The sequence below is a fragment of the Phascolarctos cinereus genome, unplaced genomic scaffold, assembly GCF_003287225.1.
Source record: "Phascolarctos cinereus isolate Bilbo 61053 unplaced genomic scaffold, phaCin_HiC Scaffold_5;HRSCAF=322, whole genome shotgun sequence".
NCBI classification, from domain to species: Eukaryota; Metazoa; Chordata; class Mammalia; order Diprotodontia; family Phascolarctidae; genus Phascolarctos; species Phascolarctos cinereus.
In genome coordinates this window covers 431,840,254-431,853,439 of record NW_027555958.1, presented here as the reverse complement: position 1 = coordinate 431,853,439, position 13,186 = coordinate 431,840,254, and the positions used below count along the sequence as shown (strand labels likewise).

The following is a 13,186-nucleotide window of genomic DNA, read 5'->3' as shown; positions in this document are numbered from 1 at the left end:
CCCCTTAGGGGAGAACAGAGACAAAGAATTTGGTGTTGCTCCCTTATGGAGAATGGTGCTGACTCCCCAGGCTGGTGGCCACAATACACAAAAAGCAAGAAACTGCACATTAATGAGAACTGTCAGGAGACAGTGACAGTTCACACTTGCCTTCTTTGAGTCTACAGAATTCAGGAGGAGGTCTGCTTTTCCAATTTTCACGAAAAGGAAGGAAGAGAAGAGCTCCAGGGTGGATTCCTTTGTTGAGACATTGTTTCTTTCAGGGCTTCTAAGAAGCAGGAACATGTCTAAGTGTACTTGATGTCTGTCTCTGTCTCTCTCCCCTTTCTTTTTGGAACCAATGGGTAATTTCCTTGGCTCTTTCAGACTTCCCATTACTTGGTTTCTCTTTCCAATGAGCACTTTCCTCTCCTGCCTAGAATGGGAGCCCCTCACTTACTAATCTAAAATTCTCACCCAACATGGACAGTCGATGGCCAATTAGACAGGCTGGCCATAGCACAGTTGGTTTTTAGAGCCCCACTAAGTTTAACAGCTCCTTTCTGTTCCATTGCCATACAATGTACCCCTCAACCCTACCAGCTCTCTTGGAAAGAGCTGTAGCTGTTCCCAGGAGGCCAGGGTGAGAGGATCAGAGGAAATTCATCACCTAATAGAAAAGTAACTCCAAGTGCTCACCGAACTGATAGCGGGTTAGTAGGATGAGTTATTGTTTTATTTTTCCCCAGATAGATCTCATCCTACTGAAAGAATGTGACATGTGTACTCTGTCTATTTGGAAGTTTCACTACTTTCATCACAACCTATAGACATAGTCATTGGGGATGAAGAGTATAACTCTAAGAATAGAGTTTCCCCAAACTAACAGTCAAAGTTTCCTGGGAAATAACTGCTGAATAGAAGTGTTAAACAGGGATTATCAGACTCCAGTTGCCCAACAGTTCAAAGAACTCCTGCCATCTGAACTCAGAATCCCACCACTGGAGCCCTGGGTTTTGCTCAATGAGCTCCCAACTTTGGGTCCTTTGCCACTACATACACTCCTCAGCCATCTCCAAACCAAGCTGCCTATACCCTGGCCTTGTCTCCTCTCAGCCCGGAGGGCCATGAGCTTTTAGGTCCCAAGCCATTCCTAAGCCATGCTGCACAGGGCACACACCCCTGAAACCCACTTTGTTTTTTAAACTCCATCTCCCGTTTTCCCCTATTGGAATGTAAGCCACTTGAGGACAAGCACTATCTTGTTTGCTTGCGTTTTTTACCAATGCTTAACACAGTATGTGGCACATAGGAAGCATTTAATAAATAAATGACTTTTCATTCATCCAATAACTAAAAAACAAAATTTTACAACCAGACTATAAATTAATCACTTAGGAGACACTCAGTAAAAAGTTTATTGTGTGCCAGGCATTGCTCTAAGCACAGTTCTAGAGAATCCAAAGATAAAGAACCCAATTGCCTACTCTCAAGGTGAATGGCATCCAGTAGAAATGCTAAGGTTATTACAAGTAATTACAGAACAAGACAGAAAAAATCCCTCAGTAAGGTCTGAGAAATGAGAGTTGTAAAACGTAAGCTGTCATTTGGAATGATGATTATTTAGTGATTCTCTATATCTTCCTTTAAAGATGGGATCTGTTGGTGAAAGAAAAATGGAATACAAAGACCTTGGGATTGGGGTGAACTCAAAGAGATTCTTTCCTTCTAAGGAAGAAGTCAGGAAAAGGAAACTCAATAAACAACACTTCCATGAAGCTTTCATTTGGATATGCAGTTACTTTATGAAGACTGAATGATCAATATAAGAGTTAAGAGGCTTATATGTCAAGGAGAGTATGTAGATGCTGGAATCCATAACCACGAAGTCTGCCATAACATACTGGTAGAGCTGTGACTGCATTTTAATGGATTTTTCCTGGTTATATTCTGATAAGCCTCCATCTGCCATCACTTTTTCATAGTAAATTATATCAAAGTTTAGTGTGTATAGGTATTTAGGCAGCTTCTTTCTTCACACACCTTGGCCATGCTTCTTTCTCATTAATCTCCACTACATCTTTGTGAAATGGGTAGGAGGCTAAATTATTGGTATCACTTTATAGACATGGTCATAGAATTAAAGTATAAGAGGAATGTGAAAGATACAGTGAGGCAGGCACCAGGAGAAGAGGAAGCCTAGTAGAAAGCACAGAATGTCACACCCAGGAGGAAGAGGTAAAGAGAAAGTGGTTTTCCTAGAAGACCTCTGTTCTTAGGAAGCCCAGCTGGCCAAACTTTTCAATGTTTTGGGCTCAAAGTTCCTAGTCTGTAAAATGAGATTGAGCCTGCTTGTACTCTGTCACAAAAACATTGTAAACTGAGACAGAGGGTACTGGGACTTCTTGGAAAAAATGTTCTCTTTAAATGCAAAACAATGGGCTACATTGTCCATTTGCATCCAAGAAAGAGCAGGCCATATGCCTTCCCCGGGAGAGAAGGGAGAAAAACATCCTTCAGCTTAATCCTGAGCAAAGGGGAAACCAGCCTGGCTGCCATTCCAACCACTCACAGCTGCATGTTGGCTGAGAAACTAAACTGAGTTATGCGAAACAGGGCATAATTAGATTCTCGAGCCTCCCCCACACCTGCCGTAGCATAATGAGGCAGGGAACAAACACTAGACAAGAACCACCATTTGCAAGTAGCTTGAAGCACAAAACCATATCCACCCTGCACTACTGTACACCTTCTTCCCCAAATTCTCATCAGTTGAATGACTACTTTGAGTTGATGGGTTAATTAAGGCAGCATGGCATAGAAGAAACTATCCTGGATTGGAACTCAAAGAAATTAAGTTCCAACCCCAGTTTAGTCACTTAATACCTGAGTGACTTTGGAACAGGGCGTGGCTTTGGATCTTAGCTCTGACTGCTGCCGTTATTATCTGTGTGGCCTTGAGCAAGTCAGCTAACCTTTCTGTGCCTCAGTTTTCTCCTCTGTAAAATGGGGTGAGGGAGGAAGATGATGTCTCCTGTAGCCAAAAGAGATAATGAATCCATAATGCACTTTGCAAACCTCAAAACACTATAGAAATGCAAGGTAGTATCCTTCTCCTCCTTTAGGTCACACCAACCACTTTCAACCCTTACGTCTATTAAAGGAGGGGGGCTGAACTAGATCGTTACTAAGGTACCTTCTAGCTCCTCTCTGGCCTTCAGTCTCTTCATCAGTAAAATGAAGTTGAATTAGACGATTTCTAAAGTTCCTTCTTTAGCCATTAGTTATAAAAAGCCCTTGTTAGAAATGCAAAAATGACAGCTAGAAACAACACATTGATCCATTTATAAGCTTTACACTATCAGCAAGAGCCAAAGTATGGAATAAGGAGGGGACAGAGAGTTGGCCTTGGTGCCATGAGAAAATGAGCTCCATTTTTCCCTTCGACATCAGCTAGGCAAGTTACTCAAACTGTAAACACTCATGACTAGATCAATCAATCAATCAAAAAGCATTAAGTGCCTACTATGTGCGGACACTGTGCTAAGCACTGAGGATATAAAGGAAAGCCAAAAACATCCTTGTTCTCAAGGAGCTCAACATTTAACAGGGGAGACAGCATGTAAACAACACTGGTTATTAGACCACTGTTGCCCCTCCTCATCTCCGTCTCCTGACTTCCTGACTTATTTCAAGTCTCCCCTTCTGCAAGAAGTGCTTCTCTAATATCCCTTAATGCTAGTTCCTTCCTGCTGAGATTATCTCCAGTTTATACCATATATAGTTTGCTTGTGAAGGCAGCTAGGTACTCAGTGGATAGAGATCTGGGCCTGGAATCAGGGAGATTCGAGTTAAAATCTGGCCTCAGGCACTTACTAGCTGTGTGACCCTGGGCAGGTCACTTTAACTCTTCTTGCCTTAATCCACTGGAGAAGGAAATGGCAAACCACTTGCCAAGAAAACGCCATGGGTGGTATTGCCAAGAGTACAACAAGAATGAACGACTGAATAAACAACACACCTTGCTCACACACAGCTGATTTAGACTGGGAGCTCCATGAGAGTGAGAAATGGTTTTTACACTTTTCTGTATGGTGAGTGCTTGGCTTAGTGCCTGTCATACAGTAGTAGGTGTTTGTTGACTTGATTTCACTAATACACCTCTATTTTTTTCTCTACTCTAGAATAAATGGCTTCTCTCACTCTCCCACCTATGTTCCCACTTCTCTTAGGAACACACATCATTTCAGTGAATTCATTTTCCAATGAAGGCAGCTAACAGCACTAATCTCACCTTCTTTAAATGCTATTTAAATAGGGGATCATAGTTCTAAAGCTGGAAAGGAACTCAGAGGCCATCCAGCCCAACCCCATCATTTTACAATGAGGAAACTGGAGTAGGGGTAGGGATGTTTGGTGACTTGCCCAAGGTGACAAAGGCAGGATTTGAACCCAGACCCTTGGACTCCTAGAGCAATGCTCTTCCCCCTATACCCAGTGCAGTTGTTCAGTTTCTACACATGCACACACACACACACACACACACACACACACACACACACACACACACACAATGAGACACTTCCCTTCTCACTGTTCATACTGCCAATATCAAATTTCTTTTACAGCCAACTTTTGGCTATTTGTGGAGGGGGATAAGGGATGGATAGCTGAAATCTAGAGATAATTTTTTTTTAAGGATTGTGTTTATTTCATTCATTCCTGGATTGCCTACAAGCTTGCTTTTCAGCCCTGCTGCTTCTCACAGCCTACCACCATTTTACTGCCACTTACAGGAAAATCAAAGTATTTATGGAAAAGGAAGACTATGTAAATTAACCTTTTAATGGTAAAATAAAAGTTAGTTCTCATATGGAATTTACCAAGGAGACTAAACAAATACATAAACAGAGACACTTAAAGCAATAACTAATACTTAATAGTTTGATAGACCCTGATTTCATTCGTGCATAAGGAATAAGGGGTTTGCCCTTTACCAGCCATCCATGTTTTCTCACCCATAAGGTTTTCATCAATGTCTTCCCACAAATCAGCACTAAATAACGACTCATAAGATGATAAGGCTTTTCTCTTGGTTCTTTCAACATAAGAGAAGGCAGCTACGTGTCCCTTGGGTTCTCCATGTGTCTCCTCTCATTTTCACTAGGAGGGCCCACCTTTTCAATATATGACTTACTTTTCTATACACCAGATGACAAAATATAATCTGATGAAAATGAAAAAGTAATCATGAATTGCTACAAAAAGACAGACGCTTTTTAAAATACTTTAAAATCTTGGACATTAGAAAGAAATATTTACCTTGGAATACCGACTTTGTCAGTGACTGAATGTAAAGGGTCAGGAAATTCACAAGACACATCTCTTCATGTGCACTGAGGATCCATGAGACATAGCTTCTTGATCAGTGTATTTGTAATATCAATACATTATGAATAATTACATTATTATAATAATATATGAAGTATCTTTGATTTCCTCAACACAGAATTTCCTTCAGCTCTAGGAATTCCCTCTGGCAAGATAGATTCCCTTCCACGTCAAGACTCAGTAGGCAATTCCTAGATAATTAAATGAGGCTCAGAGAAAGGTGACTTGCCCAGGGTCACACAGTTGGTAAGCATCAGAACTGGAGTTAGGAACCAGGTCTTTCCTCAGTCCATCAACTTTCAAGTAACCTTACTTCACTAATTTGAACCAATATTCCCTTGAAAAATTTAGATAGTAACCATTTTTAAATTGTTGCTATTTTTATAACAGTTTTGATTTTTTAAAATTTATAACACATTTACTTTTAATGTTGCTCTTTAAAATGAGAGTACTTATTGTTTGCAACAGCTATAGAAACTATATAATTTAAATCTGCTTTTGGTTTTCAACTTCAGTAGTTTTGAAAAACATCTTCTAGAAAAGGAGGTTGAAACTAGTAAAGTTCTGATTGAATTCCATTAATATGACTGGACACGGAATTTCCATGAGAAGATAGCCATCTAGGTTTATTCTGCTTGCTAAGAGAGAAAGCTGATTGATGAAGACCAGGTCTCCCTATCCGGCTCAGTACAATGGCTATCCCCACTTGTTTGTTCCTATTACTGAGGAGCACAAAAGTTTCAAGCCGTTTGTTTTTCTGCCCAGGGTCAGGAAGTCCCATCTTAAGCAGCCTGGCAGCCCTCCTCTCCCTGGGGCTGACCATATTGGTGACAGATTTAGCGTGGACACCTGAGCAGCTTCAGCCCTACATCAGAATTCCTTGGCACACAGGATCCACTAGCCTCAATCTCCCCAGCAGCAGACACAAGCGTGCATCTCCTCATTTCCCTTTTAATCACTAACTGCCACTGCTATTAATAGAATCCTCTGTTTTCTCACCATTTTTAACCATTCTTTCTTTAATAAATACCTTTCATTCCTCTCCTATTTTTTTACACAAATAACCTTTTAAGGAAATAGTTCGCTTATCCCCCAAGGCTACTCTGTTTGACTAAATCCATTAGAGACAACCATATTTCTTTCTTTTTAGGAGGTCTCTTTCAAAGTATGTTTACAGTGGGATAGTATGATTGCTAAAATGCTGCCTTCCTAAAAAAAAACTGGAAAGATATTTAACTGAAAGCTTAAGTCCATATCTGAAAGAGACTTAAGTTAGTCTGTATTGAAGAGATTACTTTTCAATTAACCGGGCTGAACAGAATCATGTATCAGCAACAAAAGCTGGAGATGTGCGGCACTGGTGCAATCAGCAATTATGGAACTGAGAATCGGCCGTGTAATGACTCTACGATCCCATTTGTGCAACGTGAATGTAGACAGCTGTGTGCACGAGTGTATTTGTTATTCTTCAGTATGTCTTAGTTTGGGAATGCTGTCACACATGGTTGATGTGGTTGGTTTTGCTAAATTACTTTTTTTGCTCTTTCTCTCTAAATCTTTATACCAGGTAAGAGAGGGGTCTATTTGGAAAGGAAGGAGCTAGAACAAGAATATTCGTGATAATAATAGCTAGCACTTACATGGCACTTTAAAGTTGACAGCATTTTACAAATACTATCTCATCTTCTCCTCACAACAACTCTAGGCTGAGAACAGTTAGGTGACTTTCCAGGGGTCACATTGCTAGTATCTAAATCAGTATTCAAACTCAAATCTCTCTGACTCTGTCTAGGACTCAATCTACTCTGCCACCTAGCTGCCTAAAAAAAAAGGTATCAATGCAAATAAGATACAAAATTATTACTCGTTTTGAATTTAACTTGGATGTACAACAAAAAGTATTTAGGGATGTAAATAGTTTTTCCAGAAAGGCAATAACTGGTAAATTATTTTTTGGATGTATTCTTATTTATGCACTATAGGGAGCAGTAATTTTCAGATAACCAGAACAGCATTCAGCCACTCTATGGGCAGAAGAAGGCATAACCTCAAGAAGCAGATGAACTACTCCACAAGGTGACAAACTGGAAGAAATAAAGTGACTTCCCCAGAAGTTAGCTCCCAGTTCAACTGTTAAGGGTAGTATCAAGGTGACTATTTAGCACAATATTCTTCTAAGGCAAGAAAGAGTAATGTAGTTTAAGTCTTAAAAGAAATGCCACTGCTTAGAAAATGCTTATGTACTTTCTCACCAAACGCTACCTAGTAACACCGTGAGTATTCCCAGAGAGGGAATCTAAGTATCAGTCTTTCCAAACAGACCCCAAGACATTTGCCAAAGCCCATTTACAAAGAGACTTACTTGCGTCTCACGTATGGCAGAGGTGTGATGTTGAAGTGTCTTAAAATAAAATAGAAGGCATATTTCAATAACGCTTCTTTTTTTTTTTAGTGTGTGCATATCTTCATACACATTTTATCCCTACAAACATTGAAAGGGGCAATTTAAATGTAATGGACATGTTTGAATACTTTTTTAAAAATATGTGTTTGTGTGCTCTTAATACAAGCAAAATATGCTACATTCAAAGACAAGAATTGGCCATCCTTTCTGCCTGAAAACCTTTCTAAATAAACAGCCCATTCTTCTTGAGATTACAAAGAGAAAACCACTTGCCAAGAAAGAAGGTTAATCAAGTAATCCCAAGTATGTGTGGGAAAGGATTGCTCTTAACTTCTCCATAAATAACAATATTTACCGTGAGCATGCTTAGAAAATGCAACAATGAACAGAGGGGACAATGATCCTTCCACTGAAGGACTGTCAGGCTCTCTCTCCCCGTCTATTTTTGTAGATCTATCTGAAGTGATACACTAGTAGTATAAAGCAAGCCTCTTCAAAGGTCTTTTCAGATATCACTAGAATAAGACTATTACAACCTCGACTGCTGAAGTCTCCAACTTCTTTAAAAAAAAAAAAAGTACTGCTATATTTGTCAACAAAATGTTCGAGTCCTTAATTTTTCTTAATAATATGTAATCAGCAATTATGCTATTTCTATGATTCAGCAATTATAAAGTAGGTATTCGTAAGCTGTGTGTGGAAATACCCACTTGAACACTTAAGCAGATATTTTGGAAACAGGTACATAGATGAAAGGTAGTATGTGCACCTGCATAATGTCACAGAGTATCAATGCTAAATAAAAGTCCAGGCCCTGCACTGTCAAAGGAGAAAAAAGGATGATGTGGGAAGACACGGAAATGAATTCCAACTACCTAAAGACTTACTGTAGTAATGCACATGTCTCCATCAAAACATGCTTCCCTGGGCACACACAGCCTTTGAGAGCTAAGGGTTATCTCCATGGCACAAAACACAGAAAAAGGACTTCAGAGGAAGAACCCATACAATGAATGACAGAGTAAAATGTGCTATCTGCCTAACCGATTTGTCTTAATTCTAGAACAAACCCTTGAAGGGGACAGAATCATCCTTTCCCATGAAAGATAATAGTCGGAGTAACTCACAGATTATTCTTTCTCAATTTGAAAGGGAATCAAAGGCAAAAGTAGTTTTAAAGAGACAGCGGTGATGAAAACTGTTCAAACCACGAGTGTCATGACAAAACACACTCTACTCCCAGCCCTTGACTTGTTCCATCTCCAAAACTTCAACAATTCTCAACTTGACATCAATCTATCCATAAGTTTGATAGCTGGCTAAAGTCATTTTATAAAATATATGGGTATGTGACGGGGGAAGAAATACTATTTACAAACATGTATATTGTAACTTCATTGTAATTGTATCAGACACGATGTCTAACAATTACTACTAGAGACTGATTACAAATACAAACATACCAATACCAATTGTGAAAATTTTTTTTATTAAAATCACTTGTATGCTACTTAATGCAATCAACTGAATAGATCTTTGAACATAAGTCCTTTAAATAGTACTCAGGATGCCTCTTTGTTTCTTAATCTTTCTATCTCACTGTTACTCTAAGGAAGAATCTTTGCTAGGACTACACCCTGCTTTTCTTTCTTCTTTCTCTCTCTCTCTTTTTTTTTCTTTTTATTCTTTCTTTTTGGTCTGGACCCATAGTTTCATCCACGGAAGATATTCCTAGTGTGGACTCCCATTACCAATGTGGATGAACAACTGTTCTGAAACCTAGTCTTAAGGCAGTTGTTTAGGTCACTGAGAGGCTTGCTAAATGCCACAGAGCCAGAAAAAAGGACCTTAGAGGAGAAGCCCATCTGGTCCAGATTTGTGGGGGAAAACACCTCCCTTCTAGATCACACCGGAAAAGTGCCTGTCCAGTCTATAATCATGAGCGGTCATGCTTACTGGAGGTCTCTAACTAGTGAGCCATCCTGCTTCTCAAATACATCCTCTACCCCAAAAAAGCAAAAAGAAAGATGAACAAGACCATCAAAAAATACTAATTTAGTGGGAAAATCTTGAAAGGAGCCTCAGGGATCATCTATCCCAACTCTTACCTAACAAAGACTTTCCTCTATAAAATACCTGCCAAGTGAACAGCCAACCTTTGCTTATATACTTCAAGTGAGAGGAAATGCACAAAAGGAAGCCCATTACACTTTCTGAAGGGAGTTATATGGCATTTTGACTCTAGCCAAGGAGGAGTCAATTACTGATTACATCAGTGGTTCCCAAGACCCTTTTATACTCTTGAAAACTACTGAGTACCCTCCCCCCCAAAAGCTGTCATTTATGTAGGCTATGTCAGTTGATCACACACACACACACACACACACACACACACACACACACACACACACGCATATATTTATGTGTGTGTATATCTATCTATATAGATATACATATACATATACACACATATGTAATTTTAGAAATTAAAATTTCTTAGTATTATCATAAAAATTGTTTTCACCTCCCAGACCTTCTGAAAGTCTTGGGGACCCCCTAGGGGTGTCCAGGCCATGCTTTGGGAACTGCTAAATTAGACTGATAGAAGCCAGGTCATTTATCACAGGTACTTAGAAACTGCTTGTACACACAGCAGCTGTATAAACACAATGTATTTCCACTTATGAAAGACAAAGTGATATTACAAATAAATGAAAGCGTGGATTCACTTTGCATTTTTTCTGTTCCTGCAAAACAAGAAAACTCTTACACAGATAGTCTCACTTAGACTTTTTACTAATCTATACAGAAATGAGAAAGCTTGAATAAACCAAATCTGTGAGAAAAAAAAGCATAAACCAGAAGGTAAGCTACACCTACTTTGGGATGGTTGCACAGGTAGGGGCGGATAGGATGGGGAGCCCCTAGACCTATGATTGAAATTCTCTGCCTTAACAATTGTGATTACACAAAATCTGAAACCTTTCTCACAAACGAATTAAAGACATAATTTAGAAGAGAAATAGTAGCCTAGGTAAAAATATTTACATCAAATATTAATGACCAAAGTCTGATACCCAAAATACCACTAAAACCACTGGTCTGTAAAAAAGGGAAACAAAACAAAACAAACACACAAACAAAAACACCCAGAAAAGACTAACATGTCTATAGAACATATAATATGGCAAATATCAAAGCCCAATAAACATTCCCAACAGACACTTAAGCGGTTACAGGGTATGAAGAGTTTTCAAAGAATTGCACAATGTAAACGACTACAAGAAAATATTCTCCATATAACTAACAGTAAGAGACGAGTAAAATAAAACTCTGAGGTTTCACTTCACACTAGGCAAATGATCAAAAATTATTTTTAAAAAATGGGAATAGTCAATGTTAGAGCGGTTGTGAGGACATAAGCACACTGATGCAATGCTAATGGAGCTGTGAACTGATCCGGACATTTTGGATATAAATTTGGAATTATATCAGAAAGTGATTAAACTGTCCACACTCACTATCCCTTTTGCTTGCTGCCTGTGACTTCCCCATGTTTATATCAGAGACTGGACTTGAACCTGGGTCTCCAAGGTGGGCCTTCTGTCCACTACCTCACACCAACTTTTCACAAATACAAAATGTGGGCAGTGACTTGGGCTAACCTGTAGATCAGAATCATTTCCCCTATATTTTGGCTAGCAAAATAGGCACGGAATATACACAAATTTTTACCTCTGTGTCATAATCTTGAAGGCATCTGGGAGGTAGCAATCTGTATTCTCCATCTGGAAAGGGTCTGCATCACAAATCTTATCATCTGTTCGTCCATAGTTAGCACTTTCAATCATGATGACATCACTTCCTGGACATCGGAGATCGATGGAGTAACCCTCACAGGACAATTCTCGTCTAACTAATCCAAATGGCAGTGCTGCACGACTGAAACCTATATAAGAAATGGAGGGCATTTAATAACTATTATTCACTTGTGGAAAGGAAAAAATTTACATAGAATTTTCAACTGATTTGTACTAATGCCACATGGCAGCTCTCTAATAACTAGAAATTACACATATACAAAAATGTAGGTTTGCTTCGGAAATAATAATAATAGCCAACATTTATATAGCACTTTAAAGTATTTGAAGCTTGGTAAATATTTTAACTCATTAAAGTCACACAATAACTATGTCAGATGGGCTTATATATATTAATATAATAACCCTATAGCAATAGAGTATTATTATCTCCATTTTACAAATGAGAAAACTGGGGCTCAGAGAGATGGTGATTTGCCCAAGGGCACACTGTAGTAGTAGGTGTAAGAGACTGAATTTTGAAACCAGGCCAACCCCTCTAACCATTAGGAATCTATTATTAATAATAATTATTAAAGATAAATATGACTTCATGGGCTAGCACATTGTTTCCGGAAAAGCAGTCAATTTCAAAGTTAGTAAACATGAGGAATAATAATAGTTGAGATTATATAAGTCTTAAAGGTTTTCAAAGCAACTTACACATTCGGGGTTGTCACATAGGTCAGTAGTTTTAATCCATTAAAGTTTAAGACTAAGACTTTTGGGACATTGTATTGTCTCATTTAGTTCACAACTCAGCCCTGGGAGGTGATGTTAACATCCTCATTTTACAGACGAGAAAATTCAGACTGAAAAAGCCTCAATGACTTATGTAGGGTAATAGCTAAGCATCTGTATCCAGATCTGAATTCAAGTCTCTCTCAGCATAGCAGTCTAACTTCCTTAGGCTAGGACTAGAATGCACAGAAACCATCTACTATGAATAATTAGACTTAATATACTCAGTATTAAAGGAGCAGAAGAGACAGTTTTCAAAACTGGCTACTTTACCTAAAAAGACACATGATGCTTTGTAACTTATGTCTGGTACAGGAAAGTATATAATGTATACAAATCATTTATAAAAGATTTAATAGGTTGACCACATTATTGCTAAAAAAAAGTCCCCTCCTCTATTTATGAATGGATACACACACACATACATATATATATGTGTGTGTACATATATATACATCTCTACACACACACACACACACACCCTATTTCCAGTTCAGGGAACAATAAGCAGCCCTTTTTGGATGCAATGTAGACTGGACCAAATTTGGTCTAAATGGTACCACTTTGGAGAGAATACTAGCTATGTAGTTGAGCCTGGGGCTCACATAAACCTCTGATGCTTAACACTGGGATGACCAAGTCATCAAGTCTCATTGGCTATTGTTTCTTTATCTATGAAATGAATGGCTCAGACTAGATGACTTTTTAAAATCACTTCCTGTTTCATATCTATGATTCTATACAGCTTTTTATGGTTTTAAATACTAAAATTAAAAAGTCTATGTTTTATCCTTGAGGCAATGCACATAAA

General features: G+C 38.7%; 1 protein-coding gene across 14 annotated transcripts in view; it reads right to left on the bottom strand.

Moving 5' to 3' along the window:
* ADGRL2 (adhesion G protein-coupled receptor L2) overlaps window positions 1-13,186 on the bottom strand; it is a 229,873-nt gene that overhangs the window by 89,806 nt on the left and 126,881 nt on the right. For all 14 annotated transcript variants that reach the window (XM_078156538.1, XM_078156544.1, XM_078156545.1 and 11 more), the window contains exon 3: window positions 11,510-11,723. In XM_078156538.1, the coding sequence (XP_078012664.1) occupies window positions 11,510-11,723 (214 nt within the window). The remainder of the gene's footprint in view (window positions 1-11,509; window positions 11,724-13,186) is intronic.